Source organism: Macaca fascicularis, chromosome 3, assembly GCF_037993035.2.
Source record: "Macaca fascicularis isolate 582-1 chromosome 3, T2T-MFA8v1.1".
In the NCBI taxonomy this organism is placed as follows: domain Eukaryota; kingdom Metazoa; phylum Chordata; class Mammalia; order Primates; family Cercopithecidae; genus Macaca; species Macaca fascicularis.
The window spans coordinates 130051990-130068521 of record NC_088377.1 but is presented as its reverse complement, the minus strand read 5'-3'; the positions used below and the strand labels follow the sequence as shown (position 1 = coordinate 130068521).

The 16532-nt window shown below is 42.8% G+C and overlaps 1 protein-coding gene across 1 annotated transcript; it reads left to right on the top strand.

The window, feature by feature from the left end:
* Positions 1–11163: 11163 nt before the first annotated feature.
* On the top strand, positions 11164–15454 carry FZD1 (frizzled class receptor 1). The gene has a single exon (XM_005550262.5). It carries the CDS (start codon positions 11612–11614, stop codon positions 13559–13561), a length of 1950 nt encoding a protein of 649 aa, XP_005550319.2. The 5' UTR covers positions 11164–11611; the 3' UTR covers positions 13562–15454.
* The last annotated feature ends 1078 nt before the right edge of the window (positions 15455–16532 follow it).

Below are 16532 nucleotides of genomic sequence, written 5' to 3'. Positions count from 1 at the left end.
TACCAAAGCCTGGCAGAGACACAACAAAAAAAGAGAATTTCAGACCAATATCCCTGATGAACATCGATGCAAAAATCCTCAATAAAATACTGGCAAACCGGATTCAGCAACACATCAAAAAGCTTCCTGACGTTTTAATGATCACCATTCCAACTGGTGTGAGATGGTATCACATTGTGGTTTTGATTTGCATTTCTCTAATGACCAGTGATGATGAGCTTTTTTTTTCATATGTTTGTTGGCTGCATAAATGTCTTCTTTTGAGAACTGTCTGTTCATATCCTTCATCCAATTTTTGGTGGTGTTGTTTGTTTTTCTCTTGTAAATTTGTTTAAGTTCTTTGTAGATTCTGGATATTAGCCCTTTGTCAGATGGGATAGATTGCAAAATTTTCTCCCGTTCCATAGATTTCCTGTTCATTCTGATGATAGTTTCTTTTGCTGTGCAGAAGCTCTTTAGTTTAATTAGATCCCATTTGTCAATTTTGGCTTTTGTTGCCATTGATTCTGGTGTTTTAGTCATGAAGTTTTTGCCCATGTATGTCCTGAATGTTATTGCCTAGATTTTCTTCTAGGGTTTTTATAGTTATAGGGTTCTTATAGTTTTAACTATTTAATCCATCTTGAATTAATTTTTGTAAAAGGTGTAAGGAAGGGGTCCAGATTTAGTTTTCTGAATATGGCTAGCTAGTTTTCCCAACACCATTTATTAAATAGGGAATCCTTTCCCCATTGCCTGTTTTTGTCAGGTTTGTCAAAGATCAAATGGTTGTAGACGTGTGGCATTATTTCTGAGGCCACTGTTCTGTTCCATTGGTCTATATATCTATTTTGGTACCAGTACCAAGCTGTTTTGGTTACTGTAGCCTTGTTAGTGTAGTTTGAAGTCAGATAGCATGATGTATCCACCTTTGTTCTTTTTGCTTAGAATTGTCTTGGCTATATAGGCTCTGTTTTGGTTCTATATGAAATTTAAAGTAGTTTTTTCTGATTTTGTGAAGAAAGTCAATGGTAGCTTGATGGAGATAGCACTGAATCTATAAATTACCTTGGGCACTATGGCCATTTTCATGATATTGATTCTTCTATCCATGAGCATAGAATGTTTTTCCATTTGTTTGTGTCCTCTCTTATTTCCTTGAGCAGTGGTTTGTAGTTCTCCTTGAAGAGGTCCTTTACATCTCTTGTAAGTTGTATTCCTGGGTATGTTATTCTCTTTGTAGCAATTATGAATGGGAGTTCACTCATGATTTGGCTCTGTGTTTGTCTATTATTGGTATACAGGAATGTTTGTGATTTTTGCACATTGATTTTGTATCTTGAGACTTTGCTGAAGTTGCTTATTAGCTTAAGGAGATTTCGGGCTGAGACGATGGGGTTTTCTAAATATTCAATCATGTTATTTGCAAACAGAGACCATTTGACTTCCTCTCTTGCTATTTGAATACTCTTTATTTTTTTCTCTTGCCTGAATGTCCTGGCCAGAACTTCCAATACTATGTTGAATAGGAATGGTGAGAGAGGGCATCCTTGTCTTGTGCTGGTTTTCAAAGGGAATGCTTCCAGCATTTGCCCATTCAGTATGATATTGACTGTGGGTTTGTCATAAATAACTCTTATTATTTTGAGATATGTTCTATCGATACCTGGTTTATTGAGGTTTTCAGCATGAAGGGGTGTTGAATTCAACAAAGGCCTTTTTTGCATCTAATGAGATAATCATGCGGTTTTTGTCATTGGTTCTGTTTGCGTGATGGACTATGTTTATTGATTTGCGTTTGTTGAACCAGCCTTGCATCCCAGGGATGAAGCCGACTTGATCATGGTGGGTAACCTTTTTGATGTGCTGCTGGGTTCACTTTGGCAATATTTTATTGAGAATTTTCGCCTTGATATTTATCAGGCATATTGGCCTGAAATTTTTTGTTGTTGTTGTGTCTCTCCCAGGTTTTGGTATCAGGTTGATGCTGGCCTCATAAAATGAGTTAGGGAGGATTCCCTCTTTTTCTATTGTTTGGAATAGTTTCAGAAGGACTGGTACCAGCTCCTCTTTGTACCTCTGGTAGAATTCAGCTATGAATCTGTCTGGTCCTGGGTTTCTTTTTTTTTTTTTTTTTGGTTGGTAGGTTATTAATTACTGCCTCAATTTCAAAACTTCTTACTGGCCTAGTCAGGGGTTCAACTACTTCCTGGTTTAGTCTTGGGAGGGTGTATGTGTCCAGGAATTTATCCATTTCTTTTAGATTTTCTAGATTATTTGTGTAGAGGTGTTTATAGTATTCTCTAATGGTAGTTTGTATTTCTCTGGGGTCAGTGGTGGTATCTCCTTTAACAGTTCTTATTGTGTCTATTTGATTCTTCTTTCTTTCTTCTTTACTAGTCTGGCTAGTGGTCTATGTATTTTGTTAATCTTTTCAAAAAACCAGCTCCTGGATTCATTGATTTTTTGAAGTGTTTTCCGTGTCTCTATCTCCTTCGGCACTGCTCTGATTTTAGTTATTTCTTGTCTTCTGCTATCTTTTGAATTTGTTTGCTCTTGCTTCTCTAGTTCTTTTAATTGTGATGTTAGGGTGTCAATTTTAGATCTTTCCTGCTTTCTCCTGTGGGCAGTTAGTGCTATAAATTTCCTTCTAAACGCTGCTTTAGGTCTGTCCCAGAGATTCTGGTACATTGTATCTTTGTTCTCATTGTTTTCAAAGAACTTATTTATTTCTGCCTTAATTTTGTTATTTATCCATAGTCATTTAGGAGCAGGTTGTTCAGTTTTTATGTAGTTGTGTGGTTTTGAGTGAATTTCTTCATCCTGAGTTCTAATTTGATTGTGGTCTGAGAGATTGTTTGTTATGATTTCCATTATTTTGCATTTGCTGAGGAGTGTGTTACTTCCAGTTATGTGGTCAATTTTAGAATAAGTGTGATGTGGTGCTGAGAAGGTATATTCTGTTGATTTAGGGTGGAAAGTTCTGTAAATGTCTATTAGGTCCACTTAGTTCAGAGCTGAGTTCATGTCCTGAATATCCTTGCTAATTTTCTGTCTCATTAATCTAGTATTGACAGTGGGGTGTTAAAGTCTCCCACTATTATTATGTGGGAGTCTAAGTCTCTTTGTAGGTCTCTAAGAATTTCATGAATCTCGATGCTCTGGTATTGGGTACATATATATTTAGGATAGCACTTCTTGTTGCATTGATCCCTTTATCATTATGTAATGCTCTTTTTTGTCTTTTTTGATCTTTGTTGGTTTAAAGTCTATGTTATCAGAGACTAGGATTGCAACCCCTTCTACTTTTTTGCTTTCCATTTGCTTTGTAAATATTCTTCCATCCCTTTATTTTGAGCCTATATGTGTCTTTGCTTGTGAGATGGCTCTCCTGAAAACAGCACACTCATGGGTCTTGACTCTATCCCATTTGCCAGTCTGTGTCTTTTAATTGGAGCATTTAGCCCATTTACATTTAAGGTTAATATTGTTATGTGTGAATTTGATCCTGTCATTATGTTAGCTGGTTATTTGGCCCATTAGTTGACACAGTTTCTTCATAATGTTGATGGTCTTTACAATTTGGTATGTTTTTACAGTGGCTGGTACTAGCGTTCCTGTCCATGTTTAATGCTTCCTTCAGGAGCTCTTGTAAGGCAGGCCTGTTGTGAAAAAGTCTCTCAGCATTTGCTGAGAGCATATGTCTGTAAATAATTTTATTTCTCCTTCACTTATGAAGCTTAGTTTGGCTGGATATGACATTCTGGGTTGAAAGCTTTCTGCTGAGAGATCCGCTGTTAGTCTGATGGGCTTCCCTTTGTGGGTAACCCGACCTTTCTCTCTGGCTGCCCTTAGCATTTTTTCCTTCTTTTCAACCTTGGCGAATCTGATGATTATGTGTCTTGGGGTTGCTCTTTTTGAGGAATATCTTTGTGGTGTTCTCTCTATTTCCTGAATTTGAATGTTAGCCTGCCTTGCTAGGTTGGTGAAGTTCTTCTGGATTATATCTTGAAGAGTGTTTTCCAACTTGGTTCCATTCTCCCTATCACTTTCAGGTACACCAATCAGACGTAGATTTGGTCTTTTCACATAGTTCTATATTTCTTGGAGGCTTTGTCCATTTCTTTTCACTCTGTTTCCTCTAATCTTGTCTTCTAACTTTATTTCATTGAGTTGATCTTCACTCTCTGTTATCCTTTCTTCTTCTTGATCAATTTGGCTATTGATACTTGTGTATGCTTCACGAAGTTCTTGTGCTGTGTTTTTCAGCTCCATCACGTCATTTATGTTCTTCTCTAAACTGGTTATTCTAGTTAGCAATTCATGTAACCTTTTTTCAAGGTTCTTAGCTTCCTTGCATTGGGTTAGAACATACTCCTTTAGCTCGGAGGAGTTTGTTGGGCTCCACCAAGTTTGAACTTCCAGGCAGCTTTGTTTACACTGTGAGGGAAAAACTGCTACTCAAGCCTCAGTAATGGCTGACACCCCTCCCCCCCGCCAAGCTCGAGCATCCCAGGTCAACTTCAGACTGCTGTTCTCGCAGTGAGAATTTCAAGCTAGTGGATCTTAGCTTGCTGGGCTCCATGGGGGTGAAATCCACTGAGCTAGACTATTTGGCTTCCTGGCTTCAGCCCCCTTTCCAGGGGAGTGAACGGTTCTGTCTTGCTGGCATTCCAGGTGCCACTGGGGTGTGAAAAAAAAAAAAAAAAAAAAAAACTCCACAGCTAGCTCAGTGTCTCAATGTCTGCCCAAACAGCCACCCAGTTTTGTGCTTGAATCCCAGGCCCCTGGTGTAGGCACACAAGGGAATCTCCTGGTGTGTGGGTTGTGAAGATTGTAGGAAAAGCACAGTGTCTGGGCCAGAATGCATGGTTCCTCATGGCATAGTCCTTCACGGCTTCCCTTGGCTAGGGGAGGGAGTTCCCTAACCCCTTGTGCTTCCCGGGTGAGGCAATGCCCCAGCCTGCTTTGGCTCGCCCTCTGTAGTCTGCACCCCCTGTCTAACCAGTCCCAAAGAGATCAGCCAGGTACCTCAGCTGGAAATGCAGAAATCACCCACCTTCTGCGCTGATCTCACTGGGAGCTGCAGAGCAGAGCTGTTCCTATTTGGTCATCTTGCCAGCCCCCGACCCCAAAGATATTATTCTAAGAAATATTTGTACCCAAACTTTAGAAACATTAAATTGACTTCCCTGTCAATTTATGCAGCCAGGAGATTTCAGGTTAAAGCAAGAAACAAAAAAGAAGAAAACAATTTGATCAGACTATAATTTTAACAGATGCATAACATTATTTCCCCCATACACAAATCATCTAGAAGGGAGAATAGAAATGTTCACTTACAGAAGCACAAGTTTTACTTATTCTCCTAAAATTTATTTCTGCATCAAAATGATTGCAAACTCAGCACCCCACATCTTAGCCAATCAGGCCTCTTTAAGCGGATGAGGCATAAGGTTTTAATTTACAAGGAATCATCTATATTTCTTTCCCAGGGACTCGAAGAAGGACTACATTCTAAATCTAATACAAATGCCTGCATGTTTTGCAAAAGTTTTCCCAGATAGTATACACCATTTACAATTGCACAATGACATGACAACAGAACTAATTAAAGCAGAGTCATGAAATACTATTTATATGCACTTTTTTTGTGAAACTGATGTTTAAGTAATGTATTTAGCAAAATTTCCTATTATAGTTTAATTTTTTAATTACAAGAAAATTTGGGTTATTATCCTACCTTGATGAAAATTCAGTGATAGTGATTTGTTCCCTCTTTCATACTTCTTATCTTTTTTAAAAAATAAAAAATGTTTTGTGAGATTTGTGTAGAAGTAATCCATGATTCATATTTAGAACTACAGAGCCACCCCTTTATATTAAATCTTTAAGTCTTGCCATGTTTAAAATGTAAATTATAACAAATTACGGCTGATTCTCAAATAATAAGTTAGTTCAGGATCTTAATATCAATTAGCTGTAAGTACCCTATAAGATAAAAGTCAAGGTAATCACACTGAAAATCTCTTTTGATAAGTGGTTTTAGGGAAATATATATATATATGAGTCTGCAAATTGAGCTTCTGTATGTGAATGAATTCAAGAACTATTTTACCAATGTCGAGAGCAGATTTGTATGAGAAAGAAAGGAAAAACAAAGAAAGAAAAGACATTCATTTTTAGAATTGTTGCAGAAGAATACAGATGTTATGGAAGATAAGAAATAGCTTATGTAGTAATTTCTGGGTTGGAAATTCAAGAAGAAATGAAATAGAGAACTACGCTGAAAGCTTTAGTAGAGTTATACTTAATGTGTCTCTAAAAAGACGATATAATAGACTCCTAGGTGGTGCCACCCAGAAAGAAGGGAATAGTATGGTCTGAGTTTTCTCTATTACTATCAGCTCCTTAACCAATCAACTTCCCTTCACTAGGAATTCAAGAAGAGTCAGGAACTCAAAGCATAGCAGGCCAAGTTCTTACTTTCTACACCTGACATTCAAAAGTAATACAGGGGTGAGAGTCCAACCTTATAAAATAAAAATCCAAAATATATTAGGTCTAATTCAGCATTTTTCAAGTTGAATCTCACAGAGCATTAATGCCAAGCAAAATATTGATGCAGTATAATATATATGTGTGTCTATGTATGTGTATGTATGTACATGTGTGTATTCCAAGTGTGTGTTTGTATATGTATATTCCAAATGTGGGAAATACTAAATAAGACAAAAGTTTAAAAGGGTTCTTCAGCTCAGCACTTCTCAGAGATTATATTAGGCTAATGTGAATCTCCAATAAGGACACAGAGTATGGCCTTTTTTCCAAACTTATTTGAACAAATTTATCTCACAGTACACCTTTGGAGAGGGTGGTCTAATGCATCAGTGAATCCCAGCATTTAAGCCCCTAGCATATATATCCTGGTATAGAAAACTATGTTAAATACTGAGCAATCATCTGATGTGCTCCCAGAAACCACATTTTCTTCTGTGATTTTTTCACTGGACACGATCACATAGTGTTACTAACTGGAAGTCCATGGACCTTGGTCAGACACAAGCCCCATTCTGGCACTTACTGGCTATGGGATCTTGTACAAATTACTTAAGTGCTTTGAGCCTTCGATCCTTCATCTATTAAAAGGAGATAACATAGGGAGGCTGAGTGGGAGGATAGCTTGAGCCCAGGAGTTTGAGACCAGCCTGGGCAACACGGCAAGACCCTGTCTCAACAAAAATTTAAAAAATTAGATGGACATGATGGTGCATACCTGTAGTCCCAACAAGGAGTGAAGCTAAAGTGGGAGGATTGCTCAAGCCCAGGAGTTTGAGGCTGCAGCGAACTATGATCCTATGATCATGCCAGCTTGGGAGACAGAATGGGACCCTGCTTCTAAAAAAAAAGAAAAAGGCTAAAAAAAAAAAAAAAAAAAAAAAAAAAAAGAGGGATAAGATAATTAGCACCTTCCTCAAAGTTTAAGCAACACAATGTATGGAAACATCGTGCAAAATAACACCAAGTATACACAGTAGGTTTTCAAAAATATAGTCTTAACCAATGTTAATCTCTATTCTTCAACAAAGACAATTCAAGTCTGCCACCCACAAGCCAGCAAAAATGCAACTCACCTAAAAGCTTAAGATCCTTCAGGTTGCACATGGAGCATTCACCTAACTGCCTGTGTGTCTGTGTACACTCAACTATATGTAATTGGAACTGGATCTCTATCCCTGCTAATTATCCACATTCAACCTGACATAAGCAGTCTGGAGAAACTTCAGAAGATTTGGGAAAGGCCTGATAAAACAAGATCTTTGATATAAGAAAACTTGACTGAGTATGATGCTTGACAAAGCAGTATCAAGGAGGAATTGGGTTGTTTATAGTTTTGACCTAACTGAAATATTTTTATTACCAAGTTCATAATAGTTCATACTTAGTAATTTTTATCTGTGGATCTCAAATTTTTCCACATCTTGAGAAAATAGTACATTTTATACTCTGTTGAAATACATTGCTCATATTTCTCTTCTAATATTTTGTTACCCATTGCCTTCATGACCTCCTCCAAAAGACCTCCTTTCAGAAGACTCTGGTTATTACTGACTAAAACTCTGAATTGTTTCTGATTTTAGTACCTTCTTCTGTATTACATAGTTTTGATAAATTAAATATTTTATTTGTATAATAAATGAAAATGAAGTTTGTTGTTTTTTTTAAACTTTGGAAGACAACTCTCAGAAAATGATTTTTTAAAAATTTTATAAGGTTTTTTATTTACACATTCTATTGAGGGAGAGCTTCCACAGAAAACTAACTTTTAAAAAAAGATTAAAAGTACTAGAGCTACTTAAAGGAACATAGAAGGATTAAAATAAGCTTCTAATGATATTCAAGCCAAATAGGGCCATTTAACTTGAGGCACATCCCTTAATATTTCTGGGTCCAATATTCTTAATTGTAGATTGCAGAAAATTAACTCATTTCTAGATGACATCTTTGGTTGCTTCCAGTTTCATAATCTGGTAAGAATGACATTTTCTCTCTCTCTCTGTCTCTTTTTTTTTTTAATACTTTAAGTTCTAGGGTACATCTCTCTCTCTTTTTAACTCTGGCTGTACTTCTGAGCCTCCTCGTAGTAAACTTCACTGTCAGGTGGAATATAAAACAAGTTCAAGAATTTCAGTAGAACAACTTTTGAAGCAAGACAGTGTCTTCTACTCTGAGAAACAGAACTGAGTGCTCTGCCATATTCTCTGTGCCCTAACCCCTTAGGGGAGAAGGAGAAGGATTTGGAGTGATGGTAGGGATGGATGCTTAACACATATGATGCTTCTTGGTAATTAACACATCAGAATAAATTCACTTTTCACTCAGCCTAGTCAGCTCGAATGACGTGAGAGAATAGAATACAAGACAGGTTAAGTCTTTCCAAGACAGGAGTGATAGGAGACAGATGGCTTGATAAAGTTCCTAAACACAGGATACCATCGGCAGAGGAATGAGCATCAGAGTGGAAAGGCTAGAGAAAAAGTGTCCCTGGGAGCCTGGGGACCAGGATCCTAGGGTGTAAAATGAACACTTACTGAACGGTTCAAAGGACCTCAGAAAGCTGTGCTTCCCAACCTCCTTTTCAATATCAAAATGTGTCATAAATTACAGTCAACACACATACACATGCTCACATAATTGTGCATTTAGTACCTGTTGCTTTAAAAAAATGCTAGCAATCAGAAATACATTAACGCAAATATGCATTTTATGAATGTACTGCTTATATAAACATTTGAAAAACAATAACATGTATCTGAGACAAATAGATGTCATTTTGCTTTGGTAGGTAAAGATGTGTAGACACCAACATGCTGAGTAGTGAAATTATCAGAGACTTGTTAGTATGTAGTACAAGTAACACCCATCTAACTGGTAACCTTTATGTGTAGATGAATGTTAAAGCTTCCTAATGACAGCCTGCCTCAAGAGCCCTCTTTCAGCCACCCTGAAATCATTCCTTGCTTATGTGGGGAAAGTGATCTTCCAATAGTTTTCTATTTTCTGTATAATTTGGCCCAAACCTTTCAGTCTGGACTAAAACCTTTCCTCCTGTCTCCCCTCAAAGTGCCTCAGCTACACTCATCTCTCTGGCCGCTTTCGGCAATTCAAGTGAATTTGAGATTTAATCTTTTGCACCTTGCACCTACCTCTCCGTCAGAACCCCATTTCATCTGAGCTGGTTGCTTTCCTTGTGCCCTTTTGGCTTTGGGATGGACACTGTGACAAGTGATTTGCATTTCTGTGCCCCATTGTATTATGCCCTCCTCTAGGGCTGGCACAAGTCTCCTTCATTTTATACTCTACGACTTAAGAGTGTATATTAAGAGTGTATTATAGCACAATGGGTGGTTGGTATCTATTAAACAAATGAATGTGTAAAGGAATGACAGTAATTGGCAAAAAGTACGCTGAGACAGAGTCTGATCACAGGCACAAAAAAAAAAAAAAATCGAAGAATTAATAGTCCAATAGCACTTTTCTGATAAAACTGAATCACATAGTCAAACCACCATTTAAAATAATCTTACAAGGAAAACAACATTAATGTGCGTCTGCTGAGACGGATTATATTGTTTTGGAATTAGGAAGAGAATGTGCAGTTCGCTGTTTGCTTTCAGACTGTTTGTTTTGTTTGTTAAACTGGCGTCTCCAGCTCTGTAGCCCAGCCTGTGGAACCTAAATGGCCCAGGTCCCAGGAGTTCCCATCAGAGCCGTGGGCGTCCCCAGGGTTTAGAAAGGCTCCCCAAGGGCCTAGGCTGCCGGCGAGTGCAGCTCCCGCTGGCGCCACCTCTGCGGTCTGGAGCGGCGAGGACGATCCCAGAGAGGCGCCCCCACCGCCTCAGTCGTCGGGTTCTTAAGTTTTCCTCTCCAAAAATTTAATGGATAGTTTTCTTTTGCTTCTGTTTCTGACTTGATTAAAGAGGCGGAAAAAAAGAAGTTTGACTACAAGAATGATATTAGCAGAAGGCGCATCTGGCTTTACTTTCCAAATTCCATCAAAGTTTGTGTTTTGTTTCATTTGACAGCAATCCCGTGAACGTCTCCTCTAGGGAAATGGCGCGACCAAAGCCCGCCAAGCCCAGTCAGTGAACTAGAGGATTTATTAATGTAATATTTTAAACAAAACCTCGACAGACACAAACTCAAAGGAAACCGTGCGCTCCTTAAGTCAAAGGCATCTGTTCTGGAAGCAGCACCCGGTTTGCTGTTGGTAACCAGCGTTAAGAGCAGGATTTTTAAACATGATAATGGATACAAGAAAAGAAAAGCTAAGTCCCGCGGTCCTCTGACTCCTATTCATTATCTCCAGTAGCATATGGGACCATTCTCCTACTTGTCCTCGCCCTTTTCTTCTGAAAAAGCAAAAGCAACCAAGCCTGTCCCGCTTCATAGCAATCCTACTCTTTGTGCCTGAGTAGTGCCACCACCACTTCCTCCTCCTCCCGCCGCCTCCTACCCCGCCCGCCAGCCGCTGGCATTCGCTCAGGCTAGAAGGCGGCCGGCTCCCTTTGCGCCAGGAAGCCGGAGCCGCGATTGGGCGACGGTCCCTGAGCCTCCAGTTCTGCGTCGGTTTCAAGGCTCCTCCCTCCTGGTGAAAGACAGACTGCGGGGCGCCTGGAAACCGGTCCGAGGGCGCGCGAGGGAGAGGAGAGGGAGCGAGTTGAGGGATTGACACAAATGGTCAGGCGGCGGCGGCGGAGAAGGAGGCGGAGGCGCAGGGGGGAGCCGAGCCCGCTGGGCTGCGGAGAGTTGCGCTCTCTACGGGGCCGCGGCCACTAGCGCGGCGCCGCCAGCCGGGAGCCAGCGAGCCGAGGGCCAGGAAGGCGGGACACGACCCCGGCGCACCCGAGCCACCCGGGTTCTCCCCGCCGCCCGCGCTTCATGAATCGCAAGTTTCCGCGGCGGCGGCGGCTGCGGTACGCAGAGCAGGAGCCGGGGGAGCGGGCCGGACGCGGCTTGGGCTCGACGGAGGGCACCGGCGCAGAGGTCTCCCTGGCCGCAGGGGGTGCCACAGCCGGCCGTGCCCCTGCCAGCCCCAGCGCAGCGGCGCCAAGAGAGGAGCCGAGAAAGTATGGCTGAGGAGGAGGTGCCTAAGAAGTCCCGGGCCGCCGGCGGCGGCGTGAGCTGGGAACTTTGTGCCGGGGCGCTCTCGGCCCGGCTGGCGGAGGAGGGGAGCGGGGACGCCGGTGGCCGCCGCCGCCCCCCAGTTGACCCCCGGCGATTGGCGCGCCAGCTGCTGCTGCTGCTTTGGCTGCTGGAGGCTCCGCTGTTGCTGGGGGTCCGGGCGCAGGCGGCGGGCCAGGGGCCAGGCCAGGGGCCCGGGCCGGGGCAGCAACCGCCGCCGCCGCCGCCGCCTCAGCAGCAACAGAGCGGGCAGCAGTACAACGGTGAGCGGGGGATCTCCATCCCGGACCACGGCTATTGCCAGCCCATCTCCATCCCGCTGTGCACGGACATCGCGTACAACCAGACCATCATGCCCAACCTGCTGGGCCACACGAACCAGGAGGACGCGGGCCTCGAGGTGCACCAGTTCTACCCGCTAGTGAAAGTGCAGTGTTCCGCTGAGCTCAAGTTCTTCCTGTGCTCCATGTACGCGCCCGTGTGCACCGTGCTAGAGCAAGCGCTGCCGCCCTGCCGCTCCCTGTGCGAGCGCGCGCGCCAGGGCTGCGAGGCGCTCATGAACAAGTTCGGCTTCCAGTGGCCAGACACGCTCAAGTGCGAGAAGTTCCCGGTGCACGGCGCCGGCGAGCTGTGCGTGGGCCAGAACACGTCCGACAAGGGCACCCCGACGCCCTCGCTGCTTCCAGAGTTTTGGACAAGCAACCCTCAGCACGGCGGCGGAGGGCACCGTGGCGGCTTCCCGGGGGGCGCCAGCGCGTCGGAGCGAGGCAAGTTCTCCTGCCCGCGCGCCCTCAAGGTGCCCTCCTACCTCAACTACCACTTCCTGGGGGAGAAGGACTGCGGCGCACCCTGTGAGCCGACCAAGGTGTACGGGCTAATGTACTTCGGACCCGAGGAGCTGCGCTTCTCGCGCACCTGGATTGGCATCTGGTCAGTGCTGTGCTGCGCCTCCACGCTCTTCACGGTGCTTACGTACCTGGTGGACATGCGGCGCTTCAGCTACCCGGAGCGGCCCATCATCTTCTTGTCCGGCTGTTACACGGCCGTGGCCGTGGCCTACATCGCCGGCTTCCTCCTGGAGGACCGAGTGGTGTGTAACGACAAGTTCACCGAGGACGGGGCACGTACTGTGGCGCAGGGCACCAAGAAGGAGGGCTGCACCATCCTCTTCATGATGCTGTACTTCTTCAGCATGGCCAGCTCCATCTGGTGGGTGATCCTGTCGCTCACCTGGTTCCTGGCGGCTGGCATGAAGTGGGGCCACGAGGCCATCGAAGCCAACTCACAATATTTTCACCTGGCCGCCTGGGCTGTGCCGGCCATCAAGACCATCACCATCCTGGCGCTGGGCCAGGTGGACGGTGATGTGCTAAGCGGAGTGTGCTTCGTGGGGCTCAACAACGTGGACGCGCTGCGTGGCTTCGTGCTGGCACCCCTCTTCGTGTACCTGTTTATCGGCACGTCCTTTCTGCTGGCCGGCTTTGTGTCGCTCTTCCGCATTCGCACCATCATGAAGCACGATGGCACCAAGACCGAGAAGCTGGAGAAGCTCATGGTGCGCATTGGCGTCTTCAGCGTGCTGTACACTGTGCCAGCCACCATCGTCATCGCCTGCTACTTCTACGAGCAGGCCTTCCGGGACCAGTGGGAACGCAGCTGGGTGGCCCAGAGCTGCAAGAGCTACGCTATCCCCTGCCCTCACCTCCAGGCGGGCGGAGGCGCCCCGCCGCACCCGCCCATGAGCCCGGATTTCACGGTCTTCATGATCAAGTATCTTATGACGCTGATCGTGGGCATCACGTCGGGCTTCTGGATCTGGTCCGGCAAGACTCTCAACTCCTGGAGGAAGTTCTATACGAGGCTCACCAACAGCAAACAAGGGGAGACTACCGTCTGAGACCTGGGGCTCAGCCCATGCCCAGGCCTCGGCCGGGGCGCAGCCATTGCCCAAAGCCAGCCCCGTGGAGTTCGTGCCAATCCTGACATCTCGAGGCTTCCTCACTAGGTAACTCTCTTTCGCAGGCTCCTTTGAAGAACTCAGCTCCTGCAAAAGCTTCCGTCCCTGAGGCAAAAGGACACGAGGGCCCGACTGCCAGAGGGAGGATGGACAGACCTCTTGCCCTCACACTCTGGTACCAGGACTGTTCGCTTTTATGATTGTAAATAGCCTGTGTAAGATTTTTGTAAGTATATTTGTATTTAAATGACGACCGATCACGCGTTTTTCTTTTTCAAAAGTTTTTAATTATTTAGGGCGGTTTGACCATTTGAGGCTTTTCCTTCTTGCCCTTTTCGGAGTATTGCAAAGGAGCTAAGACTGGAGTGCAACCGCCCAGCGCTCCTGGTCGTCCTCGCGCGCCTCTCCCTGAAGCTAGTGCTCGGGGCCGGCTGGGCGCCAGCTCCGGAGCGAGTTCAGCACTGCGGGGTGCGACTAGGGCTGCGCTGCCAGGGTCAATTCCCGCCGCCTCCTTCTACCCCCTCCCCCTCCGTCTGACCCCTTCCTCCCTTTCCTGGCTTGAGGTAGGGGTCTTATGGTACAGTACTCCACAAAGCTTCCAAATCTGGAGGTGGGCCCCCGTACATTCCAATTCCTCCCTTGGTCAGCGGTGGATTGCGAAGGCCCATCGTTTCGACTTCCTGAAGCTGGATTTTTAACTGTCCAGAACTTTCCCCCAACTTCATGGGAGCCCACGAGTGTGGGCATTGGCAGTCTCAGCCTCCCTCCAAGGTCACCCTCAACGCCCAGACACTCCCTTCTCCCACCTTAGTTGGTTACAGGGTGAGTGAGAGAACCAATGCCAAACTTTTTGAAGTCTAATTTTTGAGGGGTGAGCTCATTTCATTCTCTAGTGTCTAAAACCTGGTATGGGTTTGGCCAGCGTCATGGAAAGATGTGGTTACTGAGATTTGGGAAGAAGCATGAAGCTTTGTGTGGGTTGGAAGAGACTGAAGATATGGGTTATAAAATGTTAATTCTAATTGCATACGGATGCCTGGCAACCTGCCTTTAGGAATGAGACAGCCTGCCCTTAGATTTTACCGGTCTGTAAAATGGAAATGTTGAGATCACCTGGAAAGCTTTGTTAAGGAGTTGATCTTTGCTTTCCTTAACAAGACAGTAAAATGTAAACAGAAATTGAAAACTTGAAGGATATTTCAGTGTAATGGACTTCCTCAAATTGAAGTGCTATTTTCTTATTTTTAATCAAATAACTAGACATATATCAGAAACATTAAAATGTAAAAGTTGAACACTTTCAACATTTTATTACGATTATTATTCAGCAACACATTCTGAGGGAGGAACAATCCACACCACCAATAATAACCTGGTAAGATTTCAGGAGCTAAAGAAGGTAGAATAATTGATGGGGAGATAGGGCCTGAAGTAAACAAGATATGGGCATGCATGCTAAAGGGAAAATGTGTGCAGGTCTACTGCATTAAATCCTGTGTGCTCCTCTTTTGGATTTACAGAAATGTGTCAAATGTAAATCTTACAAAGCCATTTAAAAATATTCACTTTAGTTCTCTGTGAAGAAGAGGATAAAAGCAGTCCTCCTGATTGTATTGTTTTAAACTTTAAGAATTTATCTAAATGCCGGTACTTAGGACCTAAATTTATCTATGTCTGTCATACGCTAAAATGATATTGGTCTTTGAATTTGGTATACATTTATTCTGTTCACTATCACAAAATCATCTATATTTATAGAGGAATAGAAGTTTATATATATAAAATACCGTATTTTTAATTTCGCAAATAAAAAATTCAAAGTTTTGTACAAAATTATATGGTTTTTGTGCCTGAAAATAATAGAGCTTGAGCTGTCTGAACTATTTTACATTTTATGGTGTCTCATAGCCAATCCCACAGTGTAAAAATTCAGGAATTCAATGAAAAAAGTCTACCCTTAAGCCCTCAGATCAGTCTTTCCAAAGAATTACTCTGTTTGCATTGTTGTGATTGACATTTGTGAAGTCCCAAGAAAAGACCTGTTTTCATGACAGTAGAAAATAGAAGTTTGCAAATTATTTCTTTACTCAGGATTAAAAGAGAACTCTAATTTTAATATTAAAGCTTTCTTTTCTTTCAGAAGGTAAATTTACATGACTTTTTATATTATGGAGGCTTATTTTAAAATCGTCACCTTTCTCATATTTTTTAGAGGTATTATCTTATCTCTTCCATAATCTTGGATATTACAAAACCATAAATAGGCAATCAATAAATGGTTAACTGGCTATGTGTTCATAAACATTTTAAACAGCAATTGGGTTTGTAAGGCTGTTTTGTTGTTTGCTTCTGAAGACCCCTTTTTTCAATTGTTCAAGGAACCTTCTCCAGATAAATTATCTAGTTGGTCTACTCTTAGTCAGAATTTATGCATGAGTGTATATATGTGTATATACAGATAAGGATACACATAAGTATATATGCATTAATTTTTATAAAATAGAGATGTAAAGTTTACTTAAATTTCATAATATGGAAATATGGTTATGAGAAATGGAAAATGCTAGATGGAAAACCTCAAATACCTTTATAGGTTAAAAAACCCTTTACTAAATTTTCCCATGAAAACATTTTGTGATAAAATGACAAGGAACTAAAATGAAGATCATTGATACAATAGAGTTACTTTCCATGTTATAATGCAATTGTCTTATAAGTCATTATTCATTTTAAGGAAAATGAAAAAAATTAAATCTTACTAAAAATGTAGCATTTTATTTTACGTAGCAAGATGCAATTTTGTGTTCCCTTTTTCTGTGTTACATTAACATAATATAGTAGACAGAAGGTTTTATTGTATAGACACACACACACACAAATAGTATTCTTAGGCCAAATTCACACATATCTA